This window comes from Corvus cornix, chromosome 5 (genome assembly GCF_000738735.6).
Source record: "Corvus cornix cornix isolate S_Up_H32 chromosome 5, ASM73873v5, whole genome shotgun sequence".
NCBI classification, from domain to species: domain Eukaryota; kingdom Metazoa; phylum Chordata; class Aves; order Passeriformes; family Corvidae; genus Corvus; species Corvus cornix.
This window is the reverse complement of record NC_046335.1, coordinates 26596061-26613624: the sequence shown is the minus strand read 5'-3', so window position 1 is coordinate 26613624 and position 17564 is coordinate 26596061. Positions and strand designations below refer to the sequence as shown.

Genomic DNA, 17564 nt, shown 5'->3' with positions numbered 1-17564 from the left:
CCTCTTAGATCTGGTCATTTTTCTGCTGTTGAACTTCTTTTGTGTTCCTAAAAACAGACTGTATTGCCCATGCATACACACAAGCCCAGAAATAGCACTTATCTCTGTGTACTTTGGCATTTCTTCTGAACCTGAAAGCACAAATAAAGTCCATCTAAGTTGCTGTTTGTCATTGTCCAACTTTTCAAAGCTCTGGCCATCTCCACATGAACACTTAGTCCAGTTGTAGAGTGAAAACAAGAAACTTCAGATCCCATAAAAATGGATTCTCCAAACAATATGTAATAAATGAGGCTATGAAAACCACAAACTACATCTCAATAATCTATGTGGTGAATGTGGGTTATGTGGATTTAAGGGAATTAAACTAATTTTACAGTGACTTTTAAACTAACAGTGACTTTTAAGCACAATAGTCCCACTGAATTAATCAAGAATCTTAAATAGTTAATATTAAACACCTGGTCAAGATTCTTGATGTAACAGTGTTTCAGTGGCCAACTCATCTTACATGTTGTGTGAGAAATCTGACTTCCCATATATGTCTTTCAGTTGTGCAGAGCAGGTGGTGCAGCTCAGCTCAGGTGCTGATATGCTGCAAGAAGAATGAGGGATGGAGGCAGTCTGGGGCTTGAGGAGCTATAACATTCCTCAACTTCCCACCTTTCTATGCCTCTCATATGCTCTGGCACTGCCTAAAGCTGCAGACATGTTTCTGGTCATATGCCATTCACTTAGGAGTCACACAGCTAAGCCAAGCACCTTCTGTTCAGATCGTGGCCACTTCCATCCCCATAGATAGTGCTATTAGCCCATGGCTTGGAAGGAGCGTTTGATGTCATTTGACTCAGCAGGCACTTTTCCAGATGATTTAAGTCATGGTATTAACAAGCTGTGAAAGTAGTTTCAGCTAGCCCTTTTTAGCTATGCGGGTGATAACTTCAAAGCACTGAAAATAGGGGCAGGCAGAGGAAAGTAAAACCTTCCAAGATTCTAGCAGCATGGACAGGAATTCTCAGTATGGGAAGCCATGACCATAATAACATTCTAATGACTAACACCTCAATGTTATCAGGATATCTGTTGTGAAGCAAATGACTCAGACACAAAGTCAAGTTCATACACAGCATCTGCAGTTACTGTGTGTACTCTTAGCCTGCAGCAAAAAAGTCAAATACTTTTATTTAAGTCTCACTGCAAATGGCTTAGGTGAACATGTTTCACCCACATTTGCAAAGATTTGGATTGTGTTTACATTTATCGCAGCTCAATGGACACATGATAGTATGAGGGGACAAAATTGAAAGTGTCTGATCTCTTAATCTATACTTCAGCAAATCTTCTGCACACATGGGAGACTAAGTGAGCCTAAGTGATGCTCCTCAGTCTACAGTTAGATCACAACCTAATTTTCTGAACCTTCAAGTGCCCAGTAGCTTACTATAGCAGCTGTAAACCATAAGGCCCAAGGCTCAGTAGAAATACTCATCATATTTCCTTTTTAAAATTAATTTATTTTTGTCAAACTTTCACAATGTAAAATGTGCCTTGCAAATAATTAAAGTAACTGTCATCCTGGAAGCATACTTTGCATGTGAAATTATTGTATTGACAGGTTTTTTACACAAGCATGCCGTTTTAACAGTAGCAAAAACCTGGATGAATATACAACAGTGTATATGTCATGTCGTGGGATATATGCAATTATTGTGTCCCTTTAGGACACTGAATACAAGACCCTAATACTGCTTAAATTCATTATTGCTAGTGCTATTATATAGGGCTTAAAGATGTTTTTACATGATTAAGTTCTCTGGGTTTTAAAGTATTGTTGCTATAGCAAACTATTTCAACACTGTTAGATACAAGCACTTCATTCTTCTCCTGTTTAATATTAACCATAATATCGTGTAATAAAATTGAAACAAAAGTGCCATAGGCCTAATTGTACTGTCACAGCCATGTAAATCAGAAATAGCTTCAGTAAAGCTACTGTTATTATGCTGGTGTAAAATTGATATAAATTAGAAATGACTTGGATGCTGTAGCTCTGCTTTCAGATAACACAGTGTAAAGGCCTCACTTAAAGTCCCCTATAATGGCTTATGAGTGCAATTCTCCTTACCTCATCATATTAAATGGCATTGTATCAAAAAAGGGCAATATTTATAAGGGATGACTTAATCAGATAGATCAAGGTAAATTAATGTTATGGGGCCAGATTCTGAGCTGTATTGACTTCTATGAAGTTAATGCAGACCTACGTAAATTTGGCTATGATCAGTATATAACTCACCATCACTTCCAAGAAACCTGAATTGCCTAGCTGTTATAAAATGTAAACTAAGAACCTTGACTTTAGATAGACTTTTTGGTTTGGTTTGGTTGGTTGGTATCTTTTCTGATGTGACATTAAGCTAATGAACAGCATCAGAAAGGAAATGTGGCAGACGTGGTGGTTACATCAAGAACTACGAAGGAAACTGGTAATGAACTCTAGGAAAATAAATAAGGGCAAGTTCAGGAAACGTAAATGAAAATGCAGCTCTGGTATGAATTGAATAATAAAATTCCTGGTCATATTTTGCCATAAATAGTGGTTTGGGAATTCGTCATTCACCTTATTTAAAATTCAGAAATATTAAAGGTACAGGGTTCTCTCATTATAGAAGTAATAGAATTCTAGCTATTATAGAGTTAGGGTAATTTAAATAGCTATAGAATTCTTTATATCAATAAGTGGAACATCTGTATGAAATGTCCACCTGCTACTGTACTACTCAGTATACTTTACAATCAAATGTACTTAATCATTTTGAGATGTCTTCTAATGAAGGCTTATTGGGAATAACATTTTGAACACAAATACTTTTAGGCATTAAAACTGCTTTAAATGAGATTTCTTTGCCTTGTTTACCCATGTTGATTAATAAGCAATCTGTTAGGATGGCCCAATTGTGCTGGTGAAAGTAGATTAGTACTTCAGCTATGTTTGTGGTTTTAATCATCATTTCTCTTGAAGATTTTAAAAAAACCCTGTCTTTTGCACACTATCCATATGCAAAGAAAAGACACATGTTTTTAGATGTATATACCAATCTTTGGTTTACACTTGCGGCTTAATATTATTGATCAAGAACAGCAGCAAAATGCTCCTTTGAGTTATGACATTTCTAAGCATAAATTTCAATTTTTAAGGAAACAGTGACATGAAGATCTGGAACTGGAATTCACTTTTTATAGAATGTTTTTGTTTTGCTAATAGAATTAATGAAAGGTGATCCTGGTTTTTTATCCGTTAATGCTTGTAAACAACTTTGAGAGATGTAGTGGCTTTTTTTATTTACTTCTTATTATTAAGTGTAAGTTTAGAGGCAAACACCCTGTCTTCAAAAAAGATGATAGTTCAGATTTTCTCATGGGGTCATGCACTTTCATCTGTGGCATCCCACAGAGGGAAACAGATGTTGGCAAGTTATAATTTAAATTATCTGGAAAGCTCCCATGTGTAGAGCACAGTACTGTTAAATTCAGGAATAGCACAGCTCTATGATAATTATTGAATACTTGAACCATGCAATGTTATAAAAGTATAGGATCTCAGAACCTGGGCTGAAGCTGTCATCCTCACATGCATTTCTGCCTTCTGTACCCCAGCTTCATAGATGTTATTATTAAAATATGTTATGAATTAAAAAAAATCCTGGTTTGATATGCAGTGACAGTAGAGTATAATCACGGATAAAACCATGATTGGAAGCCCCCCATGCCATTTACTGCTTCCGGGTGGTAGATCTCGCTCCAGTTCTGGCATGTAGGATGCATTATTTATACTGCTGCTCAATCAGATTCTCAGTACAATTTCTTGGGGGTTTGAGGAGAACCAACATATCCTGGCTCCCATCAAGTTTCAATATTAGGGTTTAGCAATTGTTTCCCATTGTCCAGTTTACGTCAGACTGCATTCTCAGCAGCAGTGGAATCAGGATGATGAAATAAATGCAGTGAATTACTCCTCTTCAAGGATGATATCAATTGTCACCATTTTCCTACATTTACTTGAATATGGAACTACCCTGAAAATATTTTATGATAACAAAAACCATCTGTAAACAATTTTATACTGAATTTTCTCCTTCCATAATGTTTCTCCTGTGACAGGGTGCATATGACCCGTGATTTCTATTGGTTTTTCTAAAAATATACATATTCTCATTGCATGACTACAATTTTTCCCTCTTATTTTCCTGTAGAATTTCTGATGCCGATTACTGTCAGGGTAACTCATTTCAGATGTGTCCCAGTTGAATGAAAAAGAAAGGAAGAATAAACGAGTCTACACCATAAAACTTTCAGCATTATTGAGACAGTTAACTATGTATGGCATTTGTTTGAAGAAGACTGAACGTAGTGTTACTCTTTCTGTGCTATTAAGATTAAGACTGTATTTATCTGAAAATAAAACACTAAGCTTTGACACAAGTATGGGAATTTATGGAAGACCTGAAAAATATATTGCAAGACAGAGATTGGGCACCACTAAACATCAGATAATAATTAATGTTTCAATTTGCAAAGTATTCCATGCTGACATCTGTTGTTTGTCTGTCCTTCAGTCTCTCTGCTCTGAGATCAAGCAGAGGCGCCGTGGGGTTGCCTCTGTGCTGCGATTATGCCAGCACCTCCTGGATGATCAGGAGACCTGCAACCTAAATGCAGATCACCAGTCCATGCAGCTGATAATCGTAAACCTTGAGAGAAGGTGGGAAGCCATTGTCATGCAAGCTGTCCACTGGCAAACCAGGCTACAGAAGCGACTAGAAAAAGACTTGGTGAGTGATGCTTGCTTTAAAAGATGTTGTGCGATTTCATTCTTCTCAAGAAATGCTTTTTCAGCACAAGAAAAACATATCCATCTCTGAGAGTTTTCCTCTGACTGAGATGCCATTCCTATTCTTTACTGTCTACAAGTGAATTTTCAGCTTTTCACACAGCATTGTATGGACAACATTTTTTTAATAATGTAAATGCACATATACATGTTGTATTTGCTGGATATTTAATCTCACCATATCTGATCCCATCCATGAATAAAACCAATCTTCTCCTGGTGCTAAGTTGCTCAGTACCTAACAGAACTGGGCCCAGAAACATATTTCACTGATTGTAAATATATTTTAGAAAAAGAATTTCCCATGTAACTAAGACTGGTTTTAATTAGCATCCCAGCAGTAGATGTGTATTTCACGTCGAATGCCATGGGTATGTGATTAATATACAATCCTCTGTTATTTGAATATAAGTAAAATGCAGTAATTTGCTTTTATCTCAGGGAAATGATTCCTAAGAGGCAAAATAGCACTCTGCTTAAACCATCCATTAAGTGGCATGAATTAGATTGGTTTTCTACAGCATAAAACTATATTACAAAGCAGGGGGAATAAAATAATCCCTACAGTAACACCATTGACTGTAACGGATGAATTGGCTCAGCATGCTTTGTGCTGCTATCATACTGCTGAAGTCTGTATACTGCAGCTACGTTGACAGCAATGATAATCCTATGTAGTTCATATACTGAAGAGTCTTGATGAGATTTGGGAAAAAGTGACATAATTTTTTAGATTTATATCAAGCAAAGCAAAGGAAAAAAAGCTTGACATACTTCTTACCAATTATCTGACTAACAGTGAAGTACTACTTTTGACATCTTTTTTTTAAAGTTCCTTTACAAAAGTAACAGAAGCTGTAACTCTCTGGTTCAGTATGGTCCTACATTATGAAGATACATAAGGCATTGTTTAGAAACACTAGCAGTTCCTGAGTGAAATGCTATTAGTCTAAACAGCCCAAGAAATGGTGAGTTAGTGAGAAGGATGCTGTGGACAGATGAACTGGTGAAGGTAATAACAATGTTGCTTGCCTGCCTTTATTAAAAGTTATAACATAGGAGCACTTCTCTGCCTGTTTCGTTTATGGGCTGTTTTGCTTTTGGTATTGACATAGAAATGGGACTTGGTGAAGGAAGAGGTTTGAACAGACTTTTAGGACAAGTCAAAAGGGGCTCTGTATGAGGCAGCATGGAGGGAAGACATCCCTGAAAAGCAGATGCAGTGTCAGCATTGGTTTTATAAGCATGGGATTAGCAATATAAAAAGTGAAGATAATTAAGGAGTTAAGCCATCAAAAATTTGACCTGGTTGGAAGAAGTGTAAAAATGATGACGCTGCATGCAAATGTACAAGGGTATAGAGGAAAAAGAGGATAATTTTTGTGTGTTTCTTTATACATCTACGTAAAGAGAGGCAAGTACTAACTGAAGAGGAATGCAATTGGAAACAACCAAGATCATCTAAGAGCTTGCCACTATATGGCCAGCAGAAAAATGTCAACTCTTAATCACACTAAGATTCCCCTCAATGAGCTAGTGAGAGATGTAAATGTCACAAGCTGATGGAGATTACCAGAGGGAGAACTGAAAAAGCATGAAATAAAGAGGAGATCTGGGGAGGAAAGAACAACATTTTGTTTGTGCTTAGTTTATGCTAATAGGTACTTAGAAGAAGATATTTAAAAGACAGAAGAATGAGGTTAGATGGAGGAAGTTTGCTTGAGCCCTCTGTCCTGAGATGGGAACTGCAGGTATCTGAATACATATTATTAGGTAAAAAGGAGAAAGGGAATCAGGTAAGGTAAAAGACTTGTTCAAGTCTTGTAAAAAGCAGAAGATGAAGGAAGAAAGATTAACAAAAAACCCCAGAGGGTGGAAGCAAGAACAGGTAGATTGTGAGGAACACATAGAAATTTTCCAAGCATCCAGGGATTGGGTTAGGAAAGATGGGACACTTATAGGACTACATCTGCCCAGGGGCATGGAGGGCAACAAGAAAAGGTTCTCTAGATACATTGGTGATAAAAGAAAAAAAGAGAAAATTTGGTCCCGCTCCTGAAACAAATGGGAGATCTGGATATCTGGGACATGGAGATGGCTGAGGTACTCAATTACTATTTTGCCTCAATCTTCACTAGTAAGTGCTCCAGCCACACCACTCAAATTGCAGCAGTCAAAAGCAGGGAATGGGAGAATGAGAGCTTTCTGCTATAGCAGAAGATCAAGACAATCTAAGGAACCTGAAGGTGCATAAGTCCATGGGACCTGATGAGACGCATGCACAAGTCCTGCAGGAAGTGGTGGGTAAAGTGGCTAAGCCACTATCCATCATATTTGAGAAGCTGTGGCAGTCCAGCAAAGCTCCTGCTAACAGGAAATGAGAAAACAGAACCCAAATTTTTAGAAAAAAGGAGAAGTGGGAGGACCTGGGAAACTACAGGCGGGTCTGTCTCATGTCTGTGCCTGGCAAGATCATGGAGCAGGCCCTCCTGGAAACTATGCAAAGGCACATGGAAATTTAAGAGGTGATTCTTTACAGCCAACATGGCTTCACCAAGGGCAAATGTCCTGTAAATTTGGTGGCCTTCTATGTGTTGGACTTGTGCAAAGCATCTGACACTGTCCCAAATAATATCATTGTCTCTAATCCTCAGAGAAATGGATTTGATGAATGGACAAGTCAGTGGATTGGAATTGGCTGGATGATTGCACTCAAAGAGGTGTGGTCAATGGCTTGATGCCCAAGTAGAAAAATGGTGTTCCTCAGGGGTTGGTATTGGGATGGGCATTTTTAACATCTTTGTTGGTGAGATGGGAATGGACTGAGAGCACCCTCAGCAAGCTTGCTGCTGACATCAAGCTGTGTGGTGCAGTGGACAAGCTGGAGGGAAGGGATGCTGTCCAGAGGGACCTCGATAGACTTGAGAGGGGGGCTTGTGCAAACCTCATAAAGTTCAGCAGTGCCAAGTGCAAGGTCCTGCACCTGATTCGGGGTAATCCTAAACACAAACATAAGTTGGACAGAGAGTGGATTGAGAGAAGCCCAGAGGAGAAAAACACATAGAGAAGGCAAAAAAATAAGAATCTAGAAGGCAGAAAAATCTAAGGAATTAATTTCTTGAGAATCTGTTCCAGGGCAGTCAAAAGTAAAACAAAGATTGTGAGAAAATGTTACAGAAATTTCAGTGGAATTAAAGGAAAAAATATAATTAGTGAGGATCCAGAACGGAGCTTTGTAGAAATTGTAGTTAGGAGTTTTAAACAAGACATTATGTTTAAATGAGAAGAAAGTCAAGAAATAAAAGAAGACAAATGCCATCTCAACAGTTGCAGAGAGTCTTGATGGTAATGAGTCTGTGAACTCAGTTCAAAAAATGTGAACAGAAGTAAAAGAATTCATCAATGAAATAGGCTGGGCAACTGAATGGGTTAGAAGATAAATATGAGACTGAGGAATAGAAGAGATTGATAAAGAAAGAAAATACAGCAGCAGAGATTTTTAATTCTCTTGAGAAACTCTGGTTATGTTTTTGTGATAGTTCCATCTTTGGAATATTTTTAGTCATATTACTAATGTGTTGCAGCAATAGCTCTAATAGATTTGGTCAGTGCTACACAAAATGTTAATCTGACCAACAGTAGGAAAACCAGTTGAATTTTGGAGATTTAGAAATAAATATGTGCAGTATTTACACGACAACCAAACCAAAAAACCAGCTTTCAGAATCCTGAACTTTTTTTTAGAGACTGAATATTGTTGGGTCTATAGCAGCCCAAGAGGGAAAGAACTACAGTCCAATTGTGTTATCTTAAAGGTAAAGTACCACGAATCAGCTTTTTTTTTTTTTTTAATTAAATGTATATCTTCAATTTGACTTGGGGCAGAAAGAAGTTGCATTTGTGAGATATCTTAGGGAGTGCTGACAGAGGTCTAAGCTTCTCTAGTGAAAACATATTATCCTCTTTTGCATGTGGGCAGTTGCTGTGCGGAAGCAGTTGCTGTAAATAAACTGTTACGAGCTAATTAGAGCTTGATGCTGCTCTTGCAGCAGGAGTGAAGTCTTGTGTTTCTGTTTGGGATTGAAATTGATCAGGAGTTGAGGCATGGTGAGGATAGGAATCTTGCTTGATACCTGGATGCTTGGAACTTCACAAGGTACCCACTGCTTTGTTCCCTCTTTGCCTGAGGTAGTCTGGAGTTATTTGCTGAGCTGAGCTGCCTTTCACCAGCCTAGGGGGTGTATCATTCTTTCTGCTGAGAAATAGCAGCCTTTTAGAGATACCATTGTGCTCATCTAATTATCATTGCAGGCTGTTTTGTTTTGGAACCTCTAATCTTAGGCTGCTTTCTAATAAAGTTTCTTTTAAATATGTCAGTATCTACAACTTTCTCTTGTTGAAAAAACTATCCGTATTCTCAACATTTAAATATGCCCCAGCCACTGCAGGATTCACTTTTTTTGACTTTCCTTGTCTGAGTTGGCATGTTCTAACCTTCCTTTTCACTCAGTTCCTGTGCAGTCATTTCTTGGGTAGGTACCAGAACCATTTCTTCTGCTACCCTATCTCTCTGTATTTGATGGTGTGCCAGTCTTGGCACACGAACTGTATCCCGTGGTAACAAGTCTGTCTTTGTGGTTGCCTACAAAATACTGTAATTTATGGAAACAAATAAGATGTTTATATACCCTGATGGCATCTGACTCATTCATGGCATCTGACTTGCTGACAGTAAATAAGATACCCCAGCTGATTATATAGCCTCTGTGCTAGAGTCACTTTCATCTTCTACTGTCTTCTTAATTTGTGTCCTGGGATCTTCCTTTGTCCTCTTTCTGCCCCTTTTTACATTCAGTCACTTATGTGGGCCACTTAAAACATTACAAAGGTACACTCAAATTAACCACAGAAAGCTTTTATATTTCTTTTGAATTGTTTGTCTTCATTTATTGTCTTCAGCAATTTTTAATTTTGCTCACCTTTTGCAATAGTGGGCACCACAAGTTTATAAATAACAAGATATTAACATGTACTTCATGCACCTAAAGTCGGGTAAAAGCTGTCCTTCTTATGAACAAAAGGTTCTGTCTAGAATGTGGAATTATCAATAAGAATCACTCCAGGAAGATGAAATACGGTTATTTTATGTTAAATATGTCCCAAGTCAAATAGAAGGTTCAGCAGGTTAATCTAGCTATATAGTATGAAGTATTCATACAATGAAAAAAACCTCAGAAAACTGGAAGCAGTCCTAATTTGTTTTAGCAAAAGAGGTCTTTATCTCCCCCATCTGTTTTGGCGTTTTTTTTTGTTTTGTTTTGGTTTTTTTCTGGTAAATTCTTTTCATCCAGATTTATCATTCCATATTTTGCTGATATAATGTTATATATCACCTTAATTTTAACTTCAGGATTACACAGATGCCTTATAGCTTGTATAACAAGACCCTGCTACCAATCATCTTAAAGGAAAAAGGAGACTGCCTGGCAATTGCAATAGCAATAGCAACAATCTTCATTTAACTAAACTCAAAATTGCCATCTAAAATTCCTGCTCAACAGCCGGAGAAGTTTTAACTCACTGTGCACTTTCCTTTAGAAGGTAAAGGTTCCTTTCTACTTGAAAGACTGAAAAGATAAAAAATGGATTTGGGACAGACTCAGTCATAGCTGTGCCCATAAATTAAGTCAAAGTGTGAATATGTAAGTTGTTTTCTGCAATTTTTTTTTAAATCTTTTGCTCAGCCAGTGGAATACCCAATGCAAGTTATGTGTTTAACCTCAACAGATTATTCCAGCTGCTACAGAGGATGCCAGTTTGGGTATGTCTTGCCCAGGTCAGGTATGTCCCTGTATGGAAAGCTACAATGAGGTGAGCCTGGAAATTTGCTTTTTTGGGACAGGGAGAGAGAGAAAAACCTGTGTTTTCTAATGGGTTTTGCTTTAGCTGCAATTCAATATTCCTGCCTTTTTGGTGAGTGGAGAAGCTGATTTTTCTCCAGCCTGCTCATTCATTGAATGAGAAACATACCTGTTTTATGGAGCAGACAATTTCTTTTCTTATTCAACAGAGAAGGCTAATTATTGAAAGGATAGTATTACTCACGCATTTAAAATGGAGATTTTGAGCTGAGGCAATTTGGGTTAAGGTGCCCTAATTCTCCCATTGTCCTGAAAATGTCTGAAATATTCACTTGTCTGATCACCAAGTTCACTAGTATACCCCATTAAAAAAAAAAATCTCTTCTTCTTCTGTGTCATCTTATGTGTACGTTACACTGTAAGTCCAGCAGAACCCTCATCTGTATTGGCTTGAAAGTATGCTGTACATCCAGCCACATAATTGAAAATAATAAGGCCACAATAAATGGGATGGCCTTGGGGTATAACACCCAAGGGATTCAATTGGTGTCGCTTTGTATCAATGTCCATGCATCATGGTAATTGAGGTAACATAACCAATTACCACATTTTAATTAGAGTTGTAAGGACTTGGGAAAATCTGCAATGGTGAGACAGCTCACTTGAAAAAAAAGAAAAAGGAAAAGAAAAAGAAAAAGAAAAAGGAAAAGAAAAAGAAAAAGAAAAAGAAAAAGAAAAAGAAAAAGAAAAAGAAAAAGAAAAAGAAAAAAAAAGAAAAAGAAAAAGAAAAAGAAAAAGAAAAAGAAAAAAAAAAAAAAAGAAAAAAAAAAAAAAAGAAAGGCACTTCTTTCCACAAGCTTGTTTCTTAGGAGGTAAAGAGCCTGCTTAAAGGGCTGTTCAGGATTTTTACCCAGCATCCTCCTCTTTTCCTTCTTTATAATGCATTTGGAAAAACAAGTTGTTAAAAAATACTATATTGCTTCTGATTTGGTATCTTTATTCTTTTACTCTATTTATGTGTTTCTGTGATGCTTTCTGAGAAAGAAAACAGTTTTTCATAATGTTAGGAATGGTGTCTCCCCTTCACTTCTCTGTATTTACTTCACCAATGCAATATTTTTTCAACCCATGGGATGACACTTGTTCTAAGCTGAAGAAAACATGCACAAACCCCCTTCTTTCAAGGGTAAAAAATTATTCTGTCATTGTTCAGTATTTGCTAGATAGCTTCACTAAACAAAACTTGGTTTCTAAAAGTTTCTTATTTCATCACCAGCCATCATTTTGTAAGGTGACGCCTAGCTAAAAACCTTGCATAAAATGCAGAAGTTCATCAGGAGTCTCTTGCACAGCAAAGTACTGAGAGATTATTAACTTATTTGGGTGAGGAGGGCACGCTATATATTGTAAAGTGCTGAACACTCATTACATGGTCTAGCCCTTACAAATTATTTAAGGACTTATGTTTGAACCTTTACAGATTTTTTTTTTTATATCTATCACAATTTTTGTTTTGCTATTGGACCTCTTCCATATAGCCTATGACAGTACCATCTTGAGGGCCTGCATTTGCTCACTTTGGTGCTTCCTTAAAATATTTACTTTTTAAGTGAATGGATATTTGATTTTAGAGTTTTTAATATGATGCATCTTCCTCATACTTGAGGTGTGTATGTTTTTGAGCTTCTGGGTTGCATTACATGTCTGATTTGTGACATGGAACAAATAGCTTTAGGATCTAAAATGTAGTTACATAAGTGTTGAACATAGGTCTAGATTTTTCTTGGAATTTAATTGAAGATAGGTAATATGCCCCACATTCTTGCAAGAAATTCTGTGTTTCTGGTAATTTCCTTGAGGACCAGCCATAGTTATGAGGACAGCCATCATGAGAGTGCACAGTCGGGATGGTCTGACAAAATGGAGCTGGTGAAACCCTTGTTGTTGAGCAGATCTAAGTAAAAAAATTGCAGACCCAGTCAATTTTAGTCAAAATTCAGACAAATGCTGTGTCATATTCTTGAGAGAGTCTCCTGTGTGGTAAGGTTTTTAGATTGAATAGAAAGAAAAAAAGAAATATGTTTAAGTCTTTCAACAGAGGGCTCTACTCCATCCTCAGGGACTGCAAATCTTTCTGTCACAATTAAAAGTATAAGGTAACAATCCAAGGGTGAAATACTCCCTGCGTTTCACCAATCTGCTATATTATTCCACCGTTTCCCTCACTCTGGCAGATGTTGTCATGTTTTGCCATGGCTTTGTAAAATGATGGGAAGTTCATACTCATAACTCCAGCCAAACCAGAAAAATTCTCAGGAATAATCAGTTTTCATAGGAAAATAAGTAATTTTCAGAAATTAGAAATCTGATGTTTCCAAAGCATGCAGATGCTGAAAGAACTATCAAGCACCAAACAAACAAACAAACAGCAAAAATACCTCATTAAAAGAGAAAAGCTAAAATGGTTTTAATTTTCAAGGATAGAGGTCTTCAAAAGACTTCCTATTTAGGCATTTAAGTATAGAGTCAGCTATTTAATAGTGCTCAGCAGACAGTGACTCTCATTGCAATGCGTTGTGTTCAAATTACAGGATGAAGTCAGTGTTTTATTTAGACACCTAATGTCCACTAATCATAAGTTCATGACTCAGGCCAGGATTGTCTTAAAAATTACAGTTAAGGGAAATATGAAAGTCACAAACTTGTGATTTTTTAAATTAATTTAATGACTTGTTGCTCTGTGTGTCTAAAGAATCCACTTCTGCAACGAACCTTATATGAGTGCAATTGAAGATAATCTTCAGACCTTTTTTTTCAAGAGTTTTCAAACAAAATAGCTTTTAGAAAAAGAGGAAGAAGCCTTATTTTGTGACAGGTTGCACTGCAGCTTTTTCATCTTACAATGGCCTTTCATGTTGGATATAAGGCCACAATACTCATGCCACTATGGAAATAAACTTGCAGGGTCTTCAGGAAGTATCCGCATATCTCATTGTTCAAGATTATAGGATGGTCTAGGAGGTACATCAGCTCTAAGCAGGCAGGAATATAATTAAAAACTATTTTAAAAATAAATGAAAATAACTAAGGAGCAATTACTTACTCTTTTTTCTCAACACACAAAGTAAAAGGTACCCGATTAAATTATCAGGCAGGAGATTTAAAACAATCAAAAGGGAATACTATTTTCAAGGAGTGTATAATAAAAATGAAATTTGTTCCTACAGGATGTGGGGGATAGCAAAAAGACAAATGAGTTCAGTAAGTAGTCAGACAAATTAATGGAGGAGACATCAACTAATGCTTATTAAATTCCAAATCTGAAAGTCCCCACAGGCTGACTTCTCAAATTTGGAATGGCAACTTCCGTACCCATATATGTTTTTGAGGGTTTTCTAACTTTTCCTTAAACCTTCACTACTAAAAACTGCAGGAGATGGACTCAGCTGAATGGACTGTTGACCTCACCCAAAATGACAGATGCTGTTTGAAAGCACATGAACTTGCAGAATTGGAGGCCTACCTATGCTATATGTAAAGTGAAGAAGTTTTACAGTATGCCTAGAGAGTTTTCATTTCATTAGGAGGGTTTTGTGCTATTTCCAAAATCTGGAACGTGGCCATTTAGGTAGTGTGCTTTCACCAGAAGAAAACTTTCAAAAGTGTACCCACTTAATAGTTTTCCAAGACATTTCTAACATATTTTTCTGTAAAACATACAGAAATTATAATACATCTACTTAATTTTTAAATATGTACATACATTTATGTCAGAGGTACTATAATATGCATTAAATAATAAAATGTAAATCATGAGAAATGATAATCTGAATTTCATTTCTCCTTACCTATAACATGTTTGTGTCATCATTGTAGCTCTAATCCATATCCAGGTCTTCATGTTCGATGTGTGCAGTAATATGTAAATTAGCTAGCCAGCTGCATTAAGCAGTGTTTGTTTATTCTATTTCTTTTGGCATAGCATATAACTGAATTTCTGCCAAAAATGTGGCTGCCTCAGGGAACAGTGTTTGAGTCGAAGGAAGTTTTGAAAGGAAAGATATATCATAAGTCTTTACTCTGTGAAACAGTAAAATCAAAAGAAATTCTGTTCATAAAAAATACCTATATTAATGTAAAAGAATGAGTTTGTAAAACACAATGAACAAACAGAATCTCTTTAGAACACTCTGTTTACATTGGTTTTGTAAACAAGAATACAATACTAAGAGACAGTGATTTTTTTCATGCGTGGGAAGGATGACAAAGTGGTGAAATGTGAAAATGGAAAGTTTAAGAAAAATTATTTTTAAATGGCATATTAATCTCCCCTAACACATAGCAGTTAAGTGCATTTAAATTTAGAAATCAGTGACGTTTAGATTTTAAAAAATTGCATTAATGATGCGTAGAGCTATCTACTTATAGTTGCAGTCATTTCAGTCTTCCTGCCTGACACTTCCTTTTTTATCCAGCCAGCTAATTTCCCCTCCTTTGTGAGGAGTAGCTGTTTTCACACTAGTGCTTACCCAGCAAGCCTCCTCATTGTTTCATGGTTAATTATCTTCTTGAGCTTCACCTTCTCGAGCAAAGGGAAAAAGACTGGGCCTCCCCACAGCTCTAAAGAAAGCTAAGTTTTAGAGATTCACTTTGTGAATAAATGTAGTGTCTGATCTACAAATATAATAAATGCATTCCTAAATTTATGGAGTCAGCTCATTCAGCAGTTTTACTGAAAAATTCAGAAAGACACTTTCTAAAAATCCATTTTGATTTTTAAAAAGGGAGGAATAATGTTTCAGTGTGAAACAAAATACCATAAACTGTTCCAAAATTTCTAAGTGTTACACAAAAAGTACATGTCAGGCATCTAGTTGCAGTGAAAACCTGAGCAGCTGCATGAAAGACTTTGAGCTCTATAATACATATTAACAACACGTCTACTGATAACATTAATACTAATAGCCCTGTTCCCCTCAGTTATTACTTTGTAAACTCTTAGTATTCATTGGACCTTTTGTACCTCACCAGCACTGAAAATAGTCACTGTGGATAGACTGAAATCTTCAGCTTATGTTCTGATTTTATCCCAAGTTTAAACTGTATAACATTTAAAATAAACCCACCTGAAACAGAATAATGTTGAATAATGGCAATATAGTGATTTTGTAACAGTGAGTTACTCCCCATTGTTATTTTGTACTCTGTCAAACTAAGATAGGCACATGTAAACCTCTCACAATAGCAAGATATGGTTGTCCACTACTTTGGCTTCTTAGTGAATTTCTACAAAGTATGCTTATATCAAATCATTTCTCAAGTGACCAGACCAAACTGTGCACATAATACTGGTACTTGAGACATTGTACAGGACTTATTCAATGTCCTAGCTTAGACTGGAAATTCCAATCCTTTTTTTCCAGACAGCTCCAGAGCTGTGCTGACATCTATTATGTATAGAGAAAGGTATAAACTTCATCACTTACCAGAGAAGGAGACAAGAAAATAATCTGGAAGTTCAAAGATGAGATGATCTTGGTGAAAGAGCTCTGCCTACCTAGGGACCGCTTATATTTGGAGATTAGGCCAGTGTTTCTATATTGCAACATTTGAAAAGCATCTTTTCTTAGATATAGGCTGTGTAATGGCAAGGAGCAATTGTACTGTTGTAGCCTCAAAGTGCTTACCATTGTAATTTTGATTCATTGCCAGAACTCCCTGCCACTTACTGACAACTGTGGTGTTTAACTTAACACTTGAAAATCCATAGGTGGGCAGACTGTGCAAGTACTCATAATATGCAGTATTCTTCTAGCCTTTGAGTTAACAATACTTGCTTATTGACTCCCCTCAAGTTGCTATCTCAAATTTACAGATGGTGAATCAATCACCTCAGGAAATGCCAGAACTTAAGTTGCAAAGAAATTGCACTGAAAATTTAAATAAGGGGGACAAGGAGTCCATTCTCATTGATAACAGGAATTTGGTGGTCTCGCAACTGATTCAGAAGAAGAAACTGATGATAGGAACAGGTATTTTTCATGCAGTCCTGTTATTCATTAATAATAGATAAAGTTTCCCTTTCCAGTATACTGGAAGAATTTTTTTTGTTTAGAAATTCAAGCCTCTCTGTTCCAGCTCTTCATGAGAAAACTTTCTTTCTAGGTTTCTCCTAAGGTCAATCTCCCAAGGGCTTATGTCCTGCTCTTTTGTACCTTACATCAGTCTATGTTTCTATGGCGATTCTCACTCTTCAGAGTTTTTCACAAACCCTCATTTCTGCTGAAACAAAGCTCTTTAAAAAGCCATGATTTCAGGTGTCCTGATGTGCCTGCTGCAGTTTGGAGATGGCTATTGTGTCTACTGAGCCCATTCATAGTATCCACTGAGTTGTTCTGGTTTAACTGAGAGTACATTGTTAAAGGAGTACCAGTTCCAGTGCAAACGACACTAAATTGAAAGTATTCTAAACAGTATGTAGACCTCTTAACTAGTACAAAGAGAAAGCAATAGTGATTTTTTTTATGTCGCTTTTCTTTGCTTGTACAAATTTGTTTATGAGCATCTAAATGCAGAATACAATTGATTTGCCATTAATATGGTGTTCCACAAACTCCCTGATTTTTGTGGATATTTTGTAATCTTAACTATAAAGATGCCATTTGGGTCAAATTCGGAGACTTTGCATGGATGAACTCCCAGCAACTCGCATGGGCATGTATCTGAGGTATAGTGCCAGGATTTACTCTGTTCTGAACCATGTGTACATTGAAACATTTTGGGTTTAGGTAAAGCTAGGAATGTTTTTCTAA

General features: G+C 36.7%; 1 protein-coding gene and 1 long non-coding RNA gene across 8 annotated transcripts in view; one reads left to right on the top strand and one right to left on the bottom strand.

The window, feature by feature from the left end:
* LOC104684672 overlaps positions 1–17564 on the bottom strand; it is a 95458-nt gene that overhangs the window by 12575 nt on the left and 65319 nt on the right. The gene's annotated exons all lie outside the window — the stretch shown is intronic.
* AKAP6 (A-kinase anchoring protein 6) overlaps positions 1–17564 on the top strand; it is a 273048-nt gene that overhangs the window by 235508 nt on the left and 19976 nt on the right. For all 4 annotated transcript variants that reach the window (XM_010392152.4, XM_039553019.1, XM_010392145.4 and 1 more), the window contains exon 12: positions 4617–4832. In XM_010392152.4, the coding sequence (XP_010390454.3) occupies positions 4617–4832 (216 nt within the window). The remainder of the gene's footprint in view (positions 1–4616; positions 4833–17564) is intronic.